This window comes from Symsagittifera roscoffensis, chromosome 5 (genome assembly GCF_963678635.1).
Source record: "Symsagittifera roscoffensis chromosome 5, txSymRosc1.1, whole genome shotgun sequence".
Lineage (NCBI taxonomy): Eukaryota > Metazoa > Xenacoelomorpha > Acoela > Convolutidae > Symsagittifera > Symsagittifera roscoffensis.
Window position 1 is genome coordinate 35,763,737 of NC_087066.1, and position 20,818 is coordinate 35,784,554.

At 36.3% G+C, this 20,818-nt stretch overlaps 2 protein-coding genes across 2 annotated transcripts; one reads left to right on the plus strand and one right to left on the minus strand.

The window, feature by feature from the left end:
• The first annotated feature begins 468 nt into the window (after positions 1-468).
• On the plus strand, positions 469-19,947 carry LOC134845689 (N-acetyltransferase ESCO1-like). The gene is made up of 8 exons (XM_063862733.1): positions 469-1,453; positions 10,513-10,680; positions 10,891-11,120; positions 11,321-11,452; positions 11,654-11,860; positions 12,187-12,252; positions 17,861-18,078; positions 19,571-19,947. The coding sequence occupies exons 1-8, from the start codon at positions 478-480 to the stop codon at positions 19,770-19,772; spliced, it is 2,199 nt and encodes a 732-aa protein (XP_063718803.1). The 5' UTR covers positions 469-477; the 3' UTR covers positions 19,773-19,947.
• Positions 14,167-17,250, minus strand: LOC134845690 (uncharacterized). The gene is made up of 2 exons (XM_063862734.1): positions 16,574-17,250; positions 14,167-14,706 (listed from the first exon to the last, which is right to left on the minus strand). Exons 1-2 carry the CDS (start codon positions 16,950-16,952, stop codon positions 14,432-14,434), a joined length of 654 nt encoding a protein of 217 aa, XP_063718804.1. The 5' UTR covers positions 16,953-17,250; the 3' UTR covers positions 14,167-14,431.
• Positions 19,948-20,818: the final 871 nt, after the last annotated feature.

Here is a 20,818-nt window from a genome sequence, read left to right on the forward strand (position 1 = left end):
TCGCGAACAGGATTCAAGAAAAAATTGAAAGAATTTTACGTGAGTGAATTGAGAAACAATCCAATATGTACAAATACAAATACGTGGCGTGATTTCCGTTTTTGCTAGTTCTATATGTTTTAATTTAGTTTAATTTTCCAGACATTTTTTGAAAGAGAATCTGTATATACTCTGTATATACGCTGTATGTTTGGACTATCAAAAAATCGTTTGTAAAGTTTTGATACCAGCTCGTTCTTAATTCTTAAAACTGATGTTTTTTAGTATCCGTAACTTCATATATTTTAATCAACCAATTTCTGAACTGTAACCGAATTTGTTTTGTTTTGTTTTGTTTATTGCTTGTTTTCTGATGTTGTGTTTTTGTTTGATGTAACCAATGAATTTTAACCAACTTTATTATTTACATTTTGCTATACTGATGCCTCGGCTTTTTACTGTATAGTAATTCAGGTGTTCTTTCTTTTTCTGAAAAGAATGAGTGAAATATCTGTGTTATTTTCAGGTAGGACGACGAAAAGACATGCAGTATCTGCTATCATGCAAGTGTCTTCCAATGATAGAAAAATTTTGTTGCGGAAAATGCCTGTGGTTGTTCCTAAATCACCTGATAAGCGTCTTCCATTAAAGGACAATGGACGAGAGTCACCAGAAAACGCTGAAGCAAAATTAATATCTTGCCAGCCCGAAGAGCTTCCAAAGTTCTTTTCTAGAACGATGGGCAATAAGCGGATAAAAAGTGTAGAAATATCCAAAAGTAACGGTAGTTGCAGAGAGCATACATCGTCTGTGAATTTGATAAAATTATATTTCAAAGGGTCAGTGGAGAAAAGCCTTGACTCTAATGCAACTGTAAAATCAGACAGCAACTCAATGTGTATTGAGGATCGACCAAATCGTCAGAAGCCTTCAATACTCACTCGTTTCCAAAGGAAAAGCTCAGCGAAGTCTAGAGCTCCTGAAGTGTCAAATGGAAAACAGTTGGAAGGGCATGCGGCACCGAAATCAGCTTTAGACGAGTTTCTAGAGTCAATTGAACAAAACGTGCCCACCTTTCCTCAGCAATTAATATCACAAACAAATAATATCTCAGAAGCTCTGCAATTAACTGGCAAAAGACTTCTGAGCACTGAAAGTAAGTCTAATCCGTACTCCGCGTATACGAAGCTCGTTAAAAGTCCGAGCGTATGCAAGAAAACCAAAGTAAATCTGGATCATCAGCGTAAAATGCAATTATCCGAGAGATCAGCGATTTCCCCTTACCTACATTTCATCCCAAACGGAAGAGTAGCTCCTCTGTTGAACCCCAATTTTGCAACATCAGAAAGTACAGTAATACATCCACAGAGCTCAAGTACCGAAATTTCAGAGCCGTGTCAACTTTCATTGGACTCGATATTCAATGAAGTCAGAAGGCATGCAGAGCAACCGGCTTTGTTTCCAAATCGAAAAGGTAGGTAACGTAAAAGTCATATCAATGCTTAATTTATCTGAAATTTCACCCATCTATTCGCGCAAAGAATGGATCCGTTTTTCAAGTAACAAATAAAACAAGTTTAGCCCACTTTTTCCGTAACAAATTTGCTTTTTATGATTTCATAAATCCGCATTTTGGTTTCTACCATTTAATTGGTTCATAGAATTAGCAAATGTCCTATAATTTAAAAAAAAACTAAATTACAAAAGGGTCCCTTCCGTTTAGTTACAGTAAGTGCACAAGCTGGATAGGGCCATACCAGCGATATAAAAATGCATATATATCAGCAATGAAGTCATAAATCAGCATTAAATGCATCGTCGTAATATTAATTTATCTTATCCGTCCTTCCTCTACAATAGCGCTTATGGAGTTGTCGATAAATTGAACTTTGCGTAGCGATCTGCACCCCCTTATACAAAGTATAGAGCTCCTCAGGAGCGCGAAGCTTATTTTAGTTCTTATGTAGTTTATAGATTCTGGATAGCTTTCTTGTCTTTTTTCAGTTTTTCGGCTAATCGCTGCATCGTCCGCGTGGCTGTTGGAGCAGCGCCACCAGTGCATCCAAAAATTAGCGGGCAGAAGCTACTCTGCTCTACGTTTAAAATTCTTTGCTGATATTTGGAGTTCTTCAGCGTTTCGTGGTATTTGTATGCATCCTTATGCAGTTTTCGCGATGTTTTGGCATGGGGGTTGAAAATTTTCACATCAAAGAAAGCGCAGCTGAATCGTGAACCTCAGAGTCCGTTTGCCTTAATGTCAAGTCGTGCCTCATCTTCAGTTGTAGTTGAATTGTTGACAAAGCTTTCGCCTTGCAACGGCTGAAGTTTCGGCTCAATCTCGACGTCATGGCAAACCTCGTTCATGAGGTTGGCGAATGTGTCTCTAATTTCATTGTGTCTTATGTGTGTGTAGCCACCCTTTGCATAGTGAAGCGCATGTGTCAAGTTAAAATCAGCACCACGTGCACATGTGAGTGGGATTTTGGTTGGTTCCCATCCGCATCTTAAGTAAATACCATCTCTGAACTCTGATTTATTCAGGTTGAAGTTGTATCTGATCAGTGGTAGAGCATTGAGCCAGTTTGAGGCTCCCTTTTCAGAGGCCAGGTCGATTGTGTATTTATCTGTTTCATTTAAGGAGTTAATGAAGTTTGTTTTTTTTTCGATTTGTTCTATCAGTTTTCAATTTTTTTGATTTTCGTACATATTTTTTCTTGCTGTGTTACTGCTGTAATAGGATCTTGAGATTCCAGTACTAGTGATGTTTACTTAGACCATTCTAGGTAGCTTTCATGATCGGATGGCAGATTGATGTTAAGTCCGCCCATTTTAAGGGGTAAGGAAGATATCTCACGGAACTGGGGGTTTAAAGTGTCTTTACCGACTAGGTTAGGTAATACTTGTTCTTTGATAATATTTTCACATATTTCTATATTTTCCATAGTGTTAGGCGTTGTCCTGGCAAGAAATGAAAGCTTTTCTTGAAATCCTTTAGTATAGCAGGCATAAACGTTTTGAGGGGAGGTTTTAGCGGTTTTCGTTAGTTTTTTCAAAATTTTGATTTTCTCACTCTGTTGAAATTCGGGGAACTTTTTACATTCAGATTCTGTTCCTATAACTGAACCAACCACTCGGGCTCCTGTCTTTATAGTGATTCCTGTATTTGCGAAAATTTTCTGAACTTCACCGAGTTTTTCATCCTTGACAATGAGTTGGCATTTGGATGCTTTCACGTGGTAGCCGAAAAATTTACCCAGTGATACAATTTTATCGTGGACGGATCGTAGATTGCTTAATTTACCGACTGCGTTTCCGTCGTCTGCGTACCATTTCTGGGTTACATCGTCTACTGATAAAAGTTTTATGAGGGGTATTATGGCTAGACCGTACATGGCCATTGCTAGTGGATCCCCCTGGGTTGTCCCTTCTTGAGAGTAGATTGTTTTTTTGTTAACGAATATTTTAGTTGGATTGGAGTAGGAGTTCTTAATCGCTATTAAAAGGGAAGGGCAGGTATTTTCGATGTTTTTTAATGCCAGCTTTCGGTTCAGCGAGTTGAAAGCGTTTTCGGCATCTATCAGTAAAACAGCATCCTATAATCGTAAATTGCTTGAAAATTTGTTGGTACTACTATGATAGAGTTGCGCCTTGAAAATCACCAGGTCGCTTGAGATTAATACACCTAAATCACCATTTTAAGATATGAAGTTTTAAAAATTGCCAAAATTGGAAGTCGACGACAAATAAGTTCACCAAAATATGGTTTTTAAGTAGTAAAAAAAATTTAAGCGAGCATTTTTCTTGAACATTATAATAATTGCACTTTTTAATCTGAAAAATTTCTGACTCAACATATTTTCCGAGATCCCTGAAATGAATAAATTATGCACAAATTAGTTATCAAATTATTACATGCGAAATGCTTGCGGGATCTGTCTATCATAGTTGCTTTTTCGAGGGACCACTCTATCATAGCTGTACCAATTTAATAACTCATTCAGAGTAAACATTTTTCTCACAGTCATGCCTATTTCATATGTGTATGTGTGGCTGGTTTTGACTATTACTCTTACCCTTTTTTTTACCCTTTTTGTTGCGACCATTGCAAATGTGGAGGAACTTTGTCTTCGGGTGTGTTTACGCTTGCCGGAATATAGACTTTTTTCGCTTTAAGAACTAGTGTAACAGATTCACAAATTATTTTTTTACCTTTTTTTCCTATGTAATAAAAAAACAGACGTTAATTCGCGCATGTGGCGAACAGCTTACGTACCTGTCTATAAAGACAAAGGTCAATGGTTCGAATCCCGCCAGGACCTGTTTTTTGTAAGCGGAAAATTGTCTGCGAGTCATAAAATCTTTGTCGGACTTTGGTTCGTCTGCTTTTTTAAATCGGCTTAGTTTCCGCAGCACAAAAATTGCGCAAAGTTTCGGCATTTTTTTAACTCAATTCAAAACCATTTCTGTGTATTCCGGTTTGGTCAAGTAATTGAGTTCCCAGAAGTTTTGCCTATTTTCTATGCATTTTTTCTATTTAAAAATTTTAGAAGTTGCTTACTTTATGAATTCAAGGCATGTTCTGTGCTTTGATGCAGTGGTAACACTCATGCTTGAAACGACAAATGCCAGAAATTCGATTCCAGACGAGACCCGTTTTTGTTGTAGAAACTGAAACTTTTCGAATAGTTTAGACTTTCGTGGCTGCTAGTTTTTGTCGGCTTAGGTCCCGCAAAAAGGTTCGGTTTATTTTTAGCATTTTGAAAGCTCGTTGCATAGTTTGTTATAGTGCAGGTATATTGAGGATTTTTGTCCTTGTTGCTTTTTTGCATATTTTTCTGAAAAAAAAATCTAATAGTTTTTTTTTTCATTTTTTGACTTTTCATTTCATTTGCTGGTAATCACAGTCATTCTTTTGTGTATCGCAAATGATGCAAAGCTCCGATTCGCTTCTGTGTTTATCTTTCCCACGCAAATTCAGTTTGAAATTTCCAGTCTTATTTTAAGCGAGTGATTGTCTTATAATAAACTTGTTATGTTAGTTATAAAAATCAAGTTAAGCTGTGAAATTTGAGTTTTATTCCAATAAAAATTAATTAATGATTTTTTGCGACTTTTTAGGAAAAAGTTCAAAAAAATCAAAAAACAATTTTTTAACTTTATGTTTTACCGAGGAAATTTATTGTCATTTTTAACGAATTTACTTTTACTATCAAAATTACTTTCTTTTAGTTTCTCTCATCCCACGCGACAAAAAGCGGCACAATAGTATAAAAAACAGCTTTTTTCATTATGACCTGAGCGTTCTGTGCAACCAGGTCGAAACGTCCTGTGCTAAAACTTTTATGGCCAGAACTTTCTGTGCAAATTTTTTTAAATTATGATCGGAGCTTTCGGTGCAACAGCAACAAGCTATCCTTGTTACATCTTACATTTAAAATTCCTATTTTTCCGCATTTGACCTAGTCCATTTTAAAGCATATGCTTCTTGGTTGTATTTGTTGATAGCGAGGCTTTCACTCAAGTTTTAGACTCTTTTTGATTTTTTGATGAAAATTTTCAGTGATAGCTAAGGAAAAAATATTTTTTGATTGTTATTGTTCATTGTTTGATAAATTTTCATTTTCCATCCCTGATTGACAAGTCAGTGTTCTGATGCTAATTTTTGTTCTTCGGCTCATGCGTCTTTATGATTTCATAATGAATAAATTGGAAATATTTTTTCGACAAATGACCCCTTATAAAACTTTATGCTTTTCAATTATGTTCAACAGTCGATGAACGTAGTTAAGACTCTTATTAAAGGTCGTGATGATTTCTTTTTCTCGGAAAAAGTCAATTTGGATTTTTGCGGTTTGACTTTTGATTTCTTTTAAAGTCAACTTCAATAATGGCAAACTCCACTATCGAGGAGCAAAAATGTTAAGGTCACGAAACACGTGATCGACCGCTATTTTCGAAAATATATTTTGATTATCAGGAAAAAAATTCTTATTAATTCAGTTTTCTCAAATTGAATTTGTTTCATCAGAAAGTCTCAATCCTCAATTTATTTTGCAATTTGGAGAGCTTAATGGCCATATATTTTAATTTTTGAAATTCGGTTTCTGAAAGTTTTTCAAAAAACAATGCTTTTCTTTGCGTTCATTTACTCTTTTCCAACTCTGTTGGCTGTTTTTTGAATCTCATTTAAAAACATTTGAAAAAGTCTACCTCACGGTCTGGCGATATCTTTCTCCTCTGTTGGGCCAGTGGTCATCCCGCGGCCCTTGATGGGACAGCTATAAGTTACCTGCAGCCATATGCTCTCTCGTTGCCATCTGGTTACGCCTTCTAGAAGTTTCTGATGAACGTAAAAAAGCGATGATTGGCATCTCCTGTCCCAACTAGAAACCTCCGCAGTGTCGTCATGAGGAAACGCTACTCTGCTACTGGCCCTGTACTGTTGTCTTTGACATCAACTGTCGCTTTCTAAATCTTCCCTTTCCACGTTGCCAATTCGAGTCTTTATGGAAGGCGCCGTTTAACATCATTGCCAATTTTGTTTTTCTTGCTACTTATATAGTTTTTCTTGCTAGTTATATGGATCTCTGATTTTACGTTTGCCATTTCCGGGAAATGTTCCTATGAATAATTTTGACAGTAATTAATTTCGTAGAGTTCGGTTTCAGGAAATGCACGGAAGTAGTAGCAATGTGTTGTCTTTCCCTTTTATTGTTCCACTCTTGAGGCCCTTTAACCATGTACTTGTTAATTCTGGTCCTTTTGCTATTCGGTTTATGGGTTCCTTGCAAGAGCCCAACCTACCTGGGACCCCAAAGAGGCGTATCTCAAGTGTCCACCATTATTTGAATGCAGTTTAAATTATGAGTTTCATCTTTTTCAGAAAAATTTTTTCATGCTCATCTTCGACGATGATGAACGTTCACGATACTTTCCTAGAAAATGATGATCATCTTTACTTTTTTCATCGTATGCTAGGATATTTTTTTTGAAGCTTGTGATTTTGACCTCCAAACTATAGTATCGGACATCAGTTTTAAGGGCTGATTGAGATCATAGGACATACAAGGTTTTACGAGATGGAAATTTTGAGTGCTTTTAATCGATAAAAGGGAATTGCCGGTGCGAAAAATGAATACACAATATCGATTTTGCTAGCCTGTTTTAGGAAGACGCTTAGTTATCAGATGTTTTTTGGTGATGTATTACAAAAGGTCGTAATTTAAAGTTAAATAGCTGGATCGCTTTTTGTTATACTTCGCACAGTATTTATAATTTATTTCAAAAGCCAAATTTTTTGGCGAAAGAAGTGCAAAATTTGAGTTTTTGAATAACTTTCATCTGGCAGAGTACTGTATTTACAAAACTATCCTAGCAGCATGTACAAATGATTGAAAATGAAATGATCATATTATGCTTTATAGTTCTCAAGTTTAATACATGCACTATAATTAAAATTATCACCTATTGTAATATATCACCGTTTTTTTTTCGCTCACGAAATCGGGTACCTCAAAGATACATGCTCCAAAAGTTGTTAAAAAAATTATATTTTGGTCACTTCAGTTTGAGTAGAAGTACGAAAAAGCAATGATATACATCTTTCGGATCTCTTTAACTTTCTTCTCTCCCCATTAAAAAGGAAGAAAAAGTTCTTCATTGAGAACAAAATAGCATTGGTATCTATGGATTAATTCCTCTTCGGGGTTGAATTTTTACTTTTGTGATTAGCAATCCTTATCAAATCGGAACAGACTTTTTAGGGCCGAAAACTTGTCGTCAAAGAGAATCGCTGAATCATTTGATTATCGAATGAGCATGTCAGCGTAACAATTTGCTTTTTTCTCGACTTTTTTTCTAAATATTTTAGCACGTGAAATTATTGTTACGCGCTCAATGTATGCGAAAGCGTAACAATGGGCTTTCCATTGTTACACTGACATATTGTTAGCAAATTGTTACGCTGACATACTCAATTTTATGAAAATTCAAGTTGAATTACCGGTTGTTGTTTTTACTCGTGCGATTATATATTTTCTTTTTTTTTCGCTTTAAATGTTAAATCGGCTCTTTTCCAGTTTCCCGACCCCCTCGTGAAATTACAAAACAAAGCTGTTCAATAATTGTTCACACGGCAATTTGTATATTAAAACTATTGTAGAAATTTGTTCACTTGTTCACGCTGACACGTTTTATGCAGTTTATAACATCAAAAGTTATTTTAATTAGACTTTCGTTTAATGAATTTCAGAAAAAAATTAAAGGGGGATCTGCAAAAGAGCCGTTAAATCGACTTTAATGGTATCGTCTATTGTTGTACCAAGCTTGTCGCATTTTATCGCTGCGTTTGAGGAAGGATAATTTGGGTGTAAAAAATTCGGGTTGAAAAACTATTAAGGTCAATTTTTTATGACAATGTAACAGGCGTCTGCACATGTATAGTCGGCTTAGTTGCCACTCGGTGATAAGTTTAATATTTTCCTTAAAGTGAACATTGCTCTAGACATTGTAGACAAATTTATGAAATTTTTGTAGATGTTGTTTTAGCACAATGTTTCTTTAAAAATTCGGCTTGATAGTATACCGTTCCTCCATCTCATTATATTTCGGCCATGCTAGTTGAGCTTGTATTGCAAGATCTGCGAAGCTCCGTTTCTCCTCTCTATTTGTAATAAATTGTTATAATCAGCGAGCCCCTTCGGAAGTCGCGATTCGAATACCAGTAAAGAATCAAAAGAGTTTTTCGGTGTTGAGAAAAGCTGGTCTGATTTTTTCGGCTTCATACTCAAATTTAGCGAAGAGCGTATAATTTCTACATTTTTACGATGAATTTTTCCAAGTTGTAAAACATTATTAGTTAATTACTGTTCTAAAAGACCATTATAATATGCGGGTATATTGGCTGTAGGTTTATATATTGGTATGAAAGATAGTTTTTTCATGGCTTTTTATGATATGTTTTCCTTATTTTCCTTAAACTGAACATTGTTCTAGACATTGTAGACAAATTTATGAAATTTGTGTAGATGTTGTTTTACCACAATGTTCCTTAGAAAATTCCACTTGATAGTATGGCTCTCCTTCACCTCATTATATTTCGGCCATGCTAGTTGTGCGTTGTATTGCAAGATCTGCGAAGCTCTGTTTCTCCTCTTTGTTTGTAATAAATTCACATTTAGCGTCTCATTCTGCTTATTTGGGGCAGTTGGTCCATGCAAGGGACGACTAAGGTTCTAGGTATGAATCGTGCTAGTTGCTGTTCTTCTTGCTGTTCTAAAGCATTAGTGCACTTAGGGTATAATGCACTCTTTGAGTTCGTTCGAAATTCATCTGCTGAAAGTAACGTAAAAAGCACTCTCCAAATACGAACGTGCAAATGGCGCGAAAATTCGAGAACGATTTCTAGTTTCGAAAGTGGAATTTATTTTTTAGATTTCCAGCGGAATAAAAACTTAATGTGTTAATCCAGTTTTCTCAAGTTGGGTTAATGTTATCAAAAAAGCGCCAATCATAAATCGTTCTAACAATTAAAAGAGCTTAAAGGGCATTTTTTTCTTTCAAGTTCGAAAGTTGAGATTGTTTTTCAAGAAATTCAGTGTTATTTTTTATATTTACTTGCGTTCATTGCTCCTTTCATATTTTCGATTGGCTATGTTTTACTGATTTTTGACGGCTTATTCGAAATTTAATTTTGGTTGGGATTAAAAATACTGCTGAATTTAGTTTAGTTCTTCTTACTCCTCAGTCTTAATGAAGCGAGGAGTTAATGAAATCTTCTTAAGTTTTATCTCATGTCAAAATCAAATTGTTTAAAACCATGTTTCATTTATGTGCTAGCAAAGTTTTAAAAAATCCTCCAATCTCCTATTTTTCATAAGTTGCACTATTTTTTTCACCTGGTTTGAGTTTGTCGAATGAGCTTTTATGAATTATAAGTGTGTTTAAGAATGCCTAACTTGTACCTATTTTGAAAAAACTTTGAAGGTTTTGGTTAAAAACTGCGACGTATCGTACCTTTCAGTCAATTATTTTACACCTGAATACTGGCATATATTTTTGTGTTGCAAGTGATGCAAAGCTCTAATTCGCTTCTGTGTCTAACTATCGACTGGCTCGGATATTTTCTGATCACTCTTATAGAGTGGGATGGAACTATGGCGTTGAGTTTTTCTGCTCGATTTTGCCAACCTCAAAGAAGAACGCGCGTATGTATTGGTATAATATTAAAAAAACCATGATTGGTATAATCAGTGAGCCCCTTCAGAAGTCGCGATTCGAATACCAGTAAAGAATCAAAAGAGTTGTTCGGTGTTGAGAAAAGCTGGTCTGATTTTTTCGGCTTCTATACTCAAATTTAGCGAAGAGCGTATAATTTCTACATTCTTATGATGAATTTTTTCAAGTTGTAAAACATGATAAGTTAATTACTGTTTCAAAAGACCATTATAATATGCGGGTATTTTGGCTGTAGGTTTATATATTGGTAATTACATTTGAAAGATATTTTTTCATGGGATCAAAAATTCTGTTTAGATGTCTCGATTTGCGACGTAAAGAATATGATGAAAAAGCGTCAATTGAAAACGAATCCGAGTCTGGACACTTATATGGGAAGAGACTGCAAGAACCCTGACAAGGATGATGTAAATTATATCAACAAAAGATCAGTGCTGGGAAAACAGGCGTTTTTCGCGCAAATAGGTATGGTTGACTGGTCAGCTTAATATGTATTAGATGTCATTGTCTTGTGACTTGAGCATATGTAGCTGAGAAATGATTCCTTCTCATTTATAGCTAAAAATCTCTATAGTCTCTCTGCTTGGCCTGTTTTTATGCTGAAGTGGAGTGTACTCTTTCTCTTTTTGCGTGGCAGTCTCTTCTTCGTAGTATAATTTTCCATGTATGTTTCAGCCGATGCGATGGTTGTTGTAACCCCTGACAGAGGCGAAGAGAAGAAACGGAATGCACTAGAGATGCTGGCGTACTCGGAACCAGCGAAGAAAGCAGCGAGCAAAAGACCTCGGGAGGACACCAGTAGTAGCAACAGTTATTCTCATCCTGCTCTGACTGCTGATCCAAGTGCCAAACGAGCGATGCGATCCATGCGAAAGACAGCCAATGACAACAGACAACTTGTGCTAGTAAGAAGAATTTTCAAGGATGTTGTTAAGACCATTTTAAAGGTTGTTTTGAGCAGTATGTTTGCTTTTATCGCTTATAGGTGAAAACTCTCTTTTTCAATGCTGCACTGGTGTTGTTCTCATTTCTAATTCTATAATCATATTATTAAATGCAATGTCTATTTTTGGCCAGTAACCTGAATAAAAGTGTTTGTTTTTAGGATTTTGGACAAAAGAACTTTGGTGCGCGCTGGTGCAAGTCATGTGGCTTCGTCTACACGCCCTCTCATCCAGACGACCTTAAGTTACACGAGAAATACCACAACAAGAAAACAAAGCTGCTCAAATACACCGTAGTTACATTAAGCATTACTTCATAAACAATAATTGATGATAAATTGAAGCTGATAACGAAAGTTAAGATACTAAATCTGAAAAAATAGAGCAACCAAATGCAGTGCAGCCAAACGCCAACTGCAAGTTTTTTTATTCAGTTTGGGAGTGAATAAGTCAATTTTTGCGCAAATTTCTAGTGCATTGTTCGACTTGTTTAGCTGAAAGGAAATGAGCGAGTGGTTGGTAGCTTCGAAGATGGTTGTATCATCCAAGTGGCCTATGAGAACACACAGAATGTGCATGGGGTCTCCTGTCTGAGCAGTGAGCCTGTGAGTCATCTGGAGAGAGTGGTGGGTGAGCTGAGAGAAAGAGTAGACGCTGAACTGGGCTTTGTGGAGGATTCACAAGACAGGCTTGAACCCCTAGTAAGTTCACTCGTAATATTAAACAGAGTCATAAATAAAACATCGGGTAGACACGACGATTTTTCAGAATCTCGCGTTGGTTTTCTCTTCCCAACGGTATTAAGAAAAATCATCTTTTCGTATAATCATCAAAATAAATCGAGTGTAAACATTTCTTGAGAACACAAATATCGTGCATGCCTTGAAAAGAGTCGTTTTAAACCATTTTTGGCATCGGTCGGAAAATATAAATTTGATTCGTAATAGATCTTTTATTTGGTTAGCAAAATTCTTCGTTCATAAGAAAGGAACAAAGTTTTTTTGAAATTAAGATGTTGCGTGTTTAGATTCTGGTCTTTGTATCAACCAATGGAAACCTTGTGGGCTACTTACTTGGAGAGAAGATCGAATGGGTTAATATCTTTATTCTGGATTTATCAATTGTTCTTGTGATATTTAAGTTAATCTAGCCTGTTCCTTGTACATTTTAAGTGTTCAGCAGATCATACAAACATTTTTTTTGTAAAATTATAATTTGCTTTTGTTCCGATTGAAGAATTCATATGAAAGGTGAAGATTGAGTCTATTTTAAATATTCTTTGTGCACTAATACAATAGTTGAATGAGAGCACTAAATGTAATCCTCGTCGTCCTCGTCGTAACTCTTGTTGTACAAGATGAAGAGAGCGAGAGTGGGGGCACAGAAGGCCAAGTGGACGAATGAGAACACGAAGGACACTATAAAGACATATCGCACCTGGTCATCATACCAATGCAGGAATCTGGGCTCGCAGCCAGCTTTGAAGAAGTGCTTATTTGTATCTTCCTCATTGTACTTCATCAGACATGATTGGCCCGTCTTGGAAGGCGGTGCAGTAATTGGGGCTATCGTTACCATAAGGGGTGGCAGATTTGTGTTGAGCTGAGAGGCATTGAAGGGCAGCGAGGATCCTCCTCTTGGCATGAGAAGAGGTTTCAGAGTAGAGGTAGTAGCAATGATAGAGACTGACCTTCTGGACGTTCTTCGATGTCTGGATCCACCGAAGAGTGTTTGCATCTCTTCCTTATATAAATCGACCAGCTGTTCGAATTTGGAGTGGGTCATGTCGTCTTCCTTGAATAGATCGGAGCAACAGGAGAGGGGGAACATCTGACTGTCTTCTTTTTTGCTCTTCGTGAATACTTTGTTGTTGTCTCGCCACTCCTTCCTAAATAACGATTCACTAGTTTACCTTTGTGTCACGGCAACAAAAGACAACTTGCAAAAAAGACAATTTGCAAAATTTAAAAAAAAAAGACAACTCGCCAAAAGAGACAACTCGTATAAAACTCGGAAGAAACTTAAATTCTTCCTTAGTCAAGATGTGAAACAAAAAGCGGTAAAACATCAAAGCCTTTGAGGCGTCAAAATTTCTTGGGTTCATGTCTTAGGGCCGGGAATTCTAAGAATTGGTTCTGCTCAATCCACTATCAAAATTCATTCAGCAAATAAGGAAGGGGCAAAGTTTAACCAAAAATCGCCTGATTCGTTTCAAATCCGGATAAAATCCCTAAGTCTATAAATGTCCTAAATATGAACAATTGCAACAAAAGATGTCAGAAACTATCAAAACAATGATCTAGTTTCGCAGCTGGAAGCTTCTTCATTTAACTTTGATCAAAAAAAGTTAACGCTCAAAGGCTTTTTGTTTCACATTTTGAGCAAGGAAAAATTTCTTCCGAGTTTCATACGAGTTGTCTCTTTTTGCGAGTTGTCTTTTGTTCGGATTTTGCTAATTGTCTTTTTTTGGCAATTGTCGAGGTATAGTTCCGAATCGCAATTATGTAATTAATTGATAAAAGCGAAAATGGTTATGATAAGAATACGGAAGCTTTAAATTAGAGTTAGTCTTGTAATCTTCTTATTCAGATGAGACGATTGGGCTCTTTTTCACTCCCAAGCCAAGCGCCCATATTTGAATTACAAATTTGATCAAGATTGCTTGTATCAGGGCGATGCCCTGAATGTTACGACTGCCTTTTAAGGTCTATGGAGCAGTAATAACATGAAAAAATTAAATGTATTAAGGTAAAAAGAATTTTTTAAATTAGAGATTTTTTGTTATATCATCTCCCGGCATGCCATGTAAATTACAAAGTGACAGAATTCGCTCCTAATAATAAATATATTGTGGCAAATGAGCTCCCTTCAACCAATTTGGAACGATTTCTAAGACGGATTAAATCTCCGCTTACGCGTTAATAGCGCGAAGTATATCGCTCGTTAATTGTCCCAAATTGGCCAAAATGGCAATCTTTAAACCCCCATAACTTTACGAAAAATGATCACAGGTAAAATATCTTCAAATTTAAGCTCAAAACAACAATACCTTCTGAATGCTAAAAAATTCGGTCAAAAACGGCTAGTTAAAAAAGTCGAAATGTCTGAAGAAAAAAAAGCACCCGAGCACAAATATTCTGTTACTTTCGTTGCGAAAGACGGAACAAAAATTATTTTAACTTTGTCATAATGCTATGACATTTTGCGTGGTAAACTAACATACTATTATGAACTGCTTTATACTGCATACTTTACATAGTAACCTCACGCACTTAGCCATAAAAACACGTAAAACAAGCTATCAAAATAAGAAAATTTGAAATGTGGGGATTGTGGAAAAGAGGCATGGAATGTGTGCAGTGCCTGTTTTGCATTCCGCAGCACTGGAACTTGATCTGCATGGTGGCCCAGAGCATGTGTTCTCCATTCTCCGTCTCGTTGGGACTCTCCGAGAAGTCATCCACACTCTGCTGCTGGTGGGACACCAGTGCTAACTCCAGTCTATGCGTAGGGTACACTGCCCCGATCAGTCCAAACTCACACATGCCTGCAAAGCGGGAGCTACACTTAGTGTGTTGTTTGCTGAGCTTAAGGTGGAATTATTTAAATACTAATTTTCTAGTATTTATTTTGCAATAACTGGTGAAACAAAACATGAGGCTCTTTTTCCTTCTTCCCCCACCGGGCATTAGTATCAATTTTATGGTGCACCGAGTGGTGGCTCTTTTCCACTTTCGCCCAATTTTTCAAATTTTTGATTTTTTTTTCAGTGGTCTTACGTGTTATTATGGCTATGTGTGCTGTTACGATGTAAGGTATGAAGAACACAAATGTGTTCACATTTGTAGGTTTGTTCGCCATGCAAAATTTCATTACATTATGACAACGTAAAGTTACTTTTTCAAAATTATTGAAATTCAAATGTTGGGAGGGGGTAGAAAAGAGGGCTCCTTTTCCTTTCCCCCCCCCCCCCACCTCACATAAGCGTCAATTTTATGGTGTAACGAGGGGTTTTACAAGGTTAATTATGAAGACCAAAAATGTTTGTCATTGCCTAATTAGTTCGCATGCCAATTTTTGTAACATTCGGATAAAGTGAACAAAACTTCACTAGTAAAATTTTGCAGGTGGGCGTGGGCGGGGGGAAAGGAAAAAGAGCCCGAAAGGTTAAGTATAATGACCAAATACGCTTGACATGGCCTAATTAGTCCATATGCCACATTAGCTCTTTTTCTACCCCCCCCCCCCCCCCCTCACCTGCAAGATTTTTAGAGTAATTTTTCTGTTCACGTTGTCGGATTTTTAATACACTTGCCAAGCGAGTGTATTAGTACGAACCGTCTTTTTTTCCAACTTAAAATGCAAATATTGGTGGCACTTTTGTTGCGACTAAGTCGCAAATGTTGTTGCGACTTTAAGCAACAATATTTGCTGCATCGCATTGTCATGGCAGCTTGTTTGCTGCACCTTTACAGCTTTTCGATAGAATGTGCTTTGACATTCGAATAGTAATAAATTAAAACAGTTGATGCATTTTTAGCTGATCAAGTGAGCCGAAAAAAAACTAAATGTTTCAAACAACATAACAATAATAAAATCTCGATTTCAGAAATTTTATAACTCATTGTATTATTTTTCGAAATGCCTAATTTATACATAATGTGGCTTTGTGCTTTACCATTTGTTCCTAGCAAAGTTAGTGTGGATGCCTTCATTTTGTTATATTACAAGTTATTACTTGCAAAATTGATTCAATTTGTATTTGGTGCCAAATTTGCTGATTGGTACTGCCGTTTAATTAGCATATGTAGCTGCTTTATTCGTGACTAGTGTTTGTCGGTTGTTAAGCTTGCGTGGCTGAGTGGCTAGTGCGTGAGACTCAAATTCTTTTGATTGCAGTAGGTCGCAGATTCCGATCCTACTCGTAGCCGTTTTTTTCTAATTCGGGGCTTAATTCTACTTTTTCATATTTCACTTGATAGAGCTGCTTTTTGGTCATGTTCTCGCAAGTGTTAGCGAAGCACAGCTTCGCATCTGTGCAAAATTTGGCATATGGACTAATAAGGCCACGACAAACATATTTGATCTTCATACCCAACCTTGTAAAACCATTCGTTATACCATGAAATTGATGCTTATGTGAGGTGGGGACGAGGAAAAAGAGCCGCCACATTTTAAAACAAGGTGAACAGAGAAGTTTGCATGTGGGTTGGGGTAGGAAAAGGGCCAAATAAGAGGCGTAGAAGTGAAACTTCTACATTTTACTGCCATTTGAGAGCACTCCAATAGGCTGAGTTGCCTGTGGAGTGAAGCCTCATTGAGCAAACATAGTCGTATATATCGCCCTTGTTTTTTTCTGTCTTTTTGTCATCTAGAATGATTTGATAAATGCAAGTGTCTAAGGGTAGCATTACCTAGAAATATCTCAAGGTAGCAGACGGCCGATACAAACACGGCAGCTGGCTTCTTGGCTGCCGCACCCACCAGTCCACTGATTCCCCCACACAGGATAGCCAGCAGAGTGAGATAGAGACTGAGGCTAATGAGTACAGACAGCTTCTGACTGACTGTGAAGAATGCGTTGAGATAGGAGTCTGTAATATTCAAGTGGATCCAATAATACAGAAATATGAAAAACTCCAGAATGAGGCCGCAACTGACTACTATGATGACGATCTCGAGAGCCTTTCTCACTTTCACCTGAAACCGTCGAGTAACCTCTGTTTTAACTGCTGGGTTCTGCTTGGCTGTTTTTGGTTGTTGTCTCAAACGTGGGTTCTGATGGTTCTTCATGGCTGTCGGGGTTCCATTGTGAAGTTTAGTGGATTATTTGGAAGAACTCCTTTCATATGCAGATCGATTTCAATTGTTATAGCCTCCAGAAGAATCACGAGCGTCTTTTTATTTGACACGTGGAACTTCAAGGCTCGTTTTTCTGAATTGAAATTAGTGTTCTTTAAGAAACTTTAATTGAAATCCCCCAACCAAGTAACAGTTGGACCTGTTGGACATAATGTAAGGCTCTTTTACAAGTTCCCACCCCTTTGTAAAATTACAAAATAAAACTGCTCAAAAATTGGGCTCTTTTCCAGTTCCCCTTTTGATTTTCTCTGAAATTCAACATGAGAGTATTTAAAATGACTTTTCATGTTATAAATTGCATTGAAACGTGTCAGCGTTAACAGATAAACAATTTTTTACATTTCCATGCAAAATGCCGTGTGAACAATTTTCTTTGTAATTTTTTTGAGGGGATGGAAAAGAAGAAAAGAGCCAAAAATTGTTTACACGGCATTTTGCAGATTAGAAATGTTTATAAAAATTATTCACCTGCTCCCGCTGACACGTTTGATTGCAGCTTATAACATGTAAAGTCATTTAAAATGACCTTCATTTTTTGAATTTTGAAAATATAGAAGGGGGAACTAGAAAAGAGCCTAATGCAATTTATGACTCTTAATTTTTATATAATTTATGACATACAATTTTCACCAAATTTTAAATCGCAGCAAAATAAGCATTTACAAATCAAAAGCTTAAGTGTAAAAATTAGATCTTAATTTTTAATCAATGTAGCTTAATATTAAAACTTGATGTTCGTAATTATTTGGCGGAAATTAGCGAAAATATATTGTTTACCAATGGTGGCTATGTGCAATCATGTTCTACGAGTTTTATGATCCTTCAATGTCTGCTTTTAGGGCTTCCGAGTAGTGGCAGATGACACAGCAGCATGTAGTTCGACTTCTGACCCGGTCAGTGGCACAGTGACTAATGCCCGTGGTGAAGAGGAAGAGATAGGGCGCAGCTGGAGTTGCAGCCTCACCCCCGAGACAGCAGACTGTGGGGTGAGCAGGATCTGGGTGGCCCCCCAGGTCAAGAGGAGACACATCGCCACTCGCATGGTCAACGCTCTCAGGTCACATCTCACTCGAGTATCGAGTATTTGGCGCTTTTCCAGTTTACTCTTTGTTCAATTAAAACATGAGTTGGTTCAAAAATTGTTCATCCGAGTTTTGCGTTTAAATGTTTGCGTTTTAGTGAATTTTGCGTTTTAGTGCAGTTTAAAATATCAAAAGTCAATTTAAATAAAGTTTCGGTCGTAAAATTATAGAGAAAATCAAGGGGTAACTAGAAATGAGCCGAGTGGTCATCGTTTCACAATGTTATTTTCCATTGCATCATTTAGTGCTACATGTTGCGCAAATTAGTCTGAGAGTCTTTGGGTTGAAAATATATAGCAGCTTTTTTATCTAAGAACGGCTAAAAATTGTGTTTTTTGAAACGTTGGTTTTCAATATCATTAAGGTTTTCAATAAGCCGATAAGCAAGGACATTGCAATCGGGTACTAGAATTTTTTCCATTTACAACTTTGTCAACAGGGTGATCTGCAATTTCAAGATCCCCATTTTCAGCTTGTACTCTGAACTGCAGCAGTCGTCTCTCTGTTGGAAACTGCAGCAGACTTATTTTGAGCATGTTAACATTTTGAATATCCGTACTTTTCAAATTTGCTTTTTAGGTTGGTTGTAATTTTATCAACTAGAAAGAAAAGTTATTTAAGTCACATCTCCTTCATTACACGCACACTTACACAATTTTTTTTGCTTAGTTGATAAAATTACAACCAACCTAAAAAGCAAACTTTGAAAAGTACGGATATTCAAAATGTTAACATGCTCAAAATAAGTCTTTTGAGCAATGTTAACATTTTGAATATCCGTACTTTTCAAAGTTTGCTTTTTAGGTTGGTTGTAATTTTATCAAACAAGCAAAAAAAAATTGTGTAAGTATGTGTGTAATGAAGGCTATGTGACTTATTTATCAGTTTCTAAGTCCTTTTTCTTTTTTTAAGTTTCGTTTTTTTTCTCGCTTTTTTCTTTCTTCTCAGTTCAACTTTCGGCCTATTTTGTATCGGCTTATTGGTCTAATATTTTTTCGTTCAATGAGCGAATAAAAAATGTGTGCGTGTGAGTATTGAAGGGGATATGGCTTAACAACTTTTTTTATTAGTTTCAAGGATTTTAAAAATTTTTTTCTCGGCGTCAGCCTATTTTATATTGGCTTGATTGGCCTCATATTTTGTCTTTTGATGAGCAAAATTTTTTTTGTGTGCATGTGTGTATTGAGAGGAATGGGGATAAAAAAGTCTTTTTTTGAATTTTTTTGGCTTAAAGGGTTTTCTCTCAGATTTTTTTTTTTCGGCTTGTTTACAGCTTGGTAACTTTTTTTAATTCTAATTTTACCTTCTATTGTCATGGAGTGAGTTTTTGATTCTTTTTTTTCGTTTTGTGTTTGTTTTTCGATTTTTTTGTTTGATTTAGTGGCTGTTTTGTATTGTATCTCAAGTGACGCGAAGCTCAGCATCGCCTCTGTGTGAAAAAAGTATAACGATTATAATTTTGTTTAGGCGTTTACGTGGCGTTAATTACGAAGACGGAATGTTGCCTAAAGAGCTGTTAGCTTTCTCGGATCCGACTAATGCTGGGAGGAGTTTCGCTGTCTCCTACATTGGAAGAGAAGACTTCCTGGTGTTTAAGTGCATCCAATCAAACCAACCTGTGAGAGACTTCCTTAAAGAGCAGGAAGAAAGAGATAAGCAGCTTTTGTAAAATACAACCAAACTGAAAGCAGCCAATAAATATCGACAATCGAAAAGTTGAGCTGAACTCATTTTCAAGAAAATTAAACTTGCCTTTGAACCAATGCTTCCTCATCGAAATAAGAATTATTGTAGTTTTTTTGAATTTGCAAGTGTAGATTGTAGATTATTTAATTCAACCTGTTCCCGATGTTTTTAAGTGTCAATGAACAGAGAGAAGTCTTTAATATGGTCGTGTTAATTTTTTCTGTGAGAGAATTTTTGTAAATTTTTCTTTTTCAAATTTGCCCAATCACGCTCTCTTCAAAAACATTAGATGTGGAAAAGTTTGTTGACTTCATTTCTTCATTTTCAAATTAAAGTGGTCTTTCATTTAAGTTTTTCCAGAGCAATCAAAAATTAAACATATCAAGTCAATTTTTTTGAAGTTTATTCTCCGGAAGCTGATAATTGTTCAAACTTTTTTTTTGAAAATATCTGTCAACTCTCTGTTGGTTATGTTTGTTTCTCGTTACCTTTGCGAGGGTTAGTGCCTTGTCAGTTGGTAAATATTTTTCAAGTTGACAGCCTTGCATATCTGTAAAAATCATTACGACGCAAATCTGTTTGCGTTTCATTAGCCATTCTAATCTTATTTCCCGATTTCTTGTTGGTTTTAGTTAAACCAACTCCAGATTAATATAGTTCCGTTCTCTTGTGATGAAAAAGTTTTTTTTTCTATATATTTAATTTATTGCGGCTGAGAACCCTCAGCATGTCAGTTTCTTCACGCACTCTTGAGGTAGATGGAATATAAAGACGCGAAAAATCGCCAATTACTTAGAGTCTCACAATTTCTAGAAATCCTGAAGAAAAAGTATCTTGATTTCTGCTTAAGTGCTCAATTTTCATTAAGCTAGTTCCTACTGTCAGATGACTACGTTTTAAATTTTGATCAAGAACAAGATTGAAAACATTTGAGTTTTCAAAACCAGTTTATTTGCTTTAACCGATGCTCAGTACAAGCATAGATGATATCATGAACCTTACAAACTAAGAAAACTATCAATGTAACAA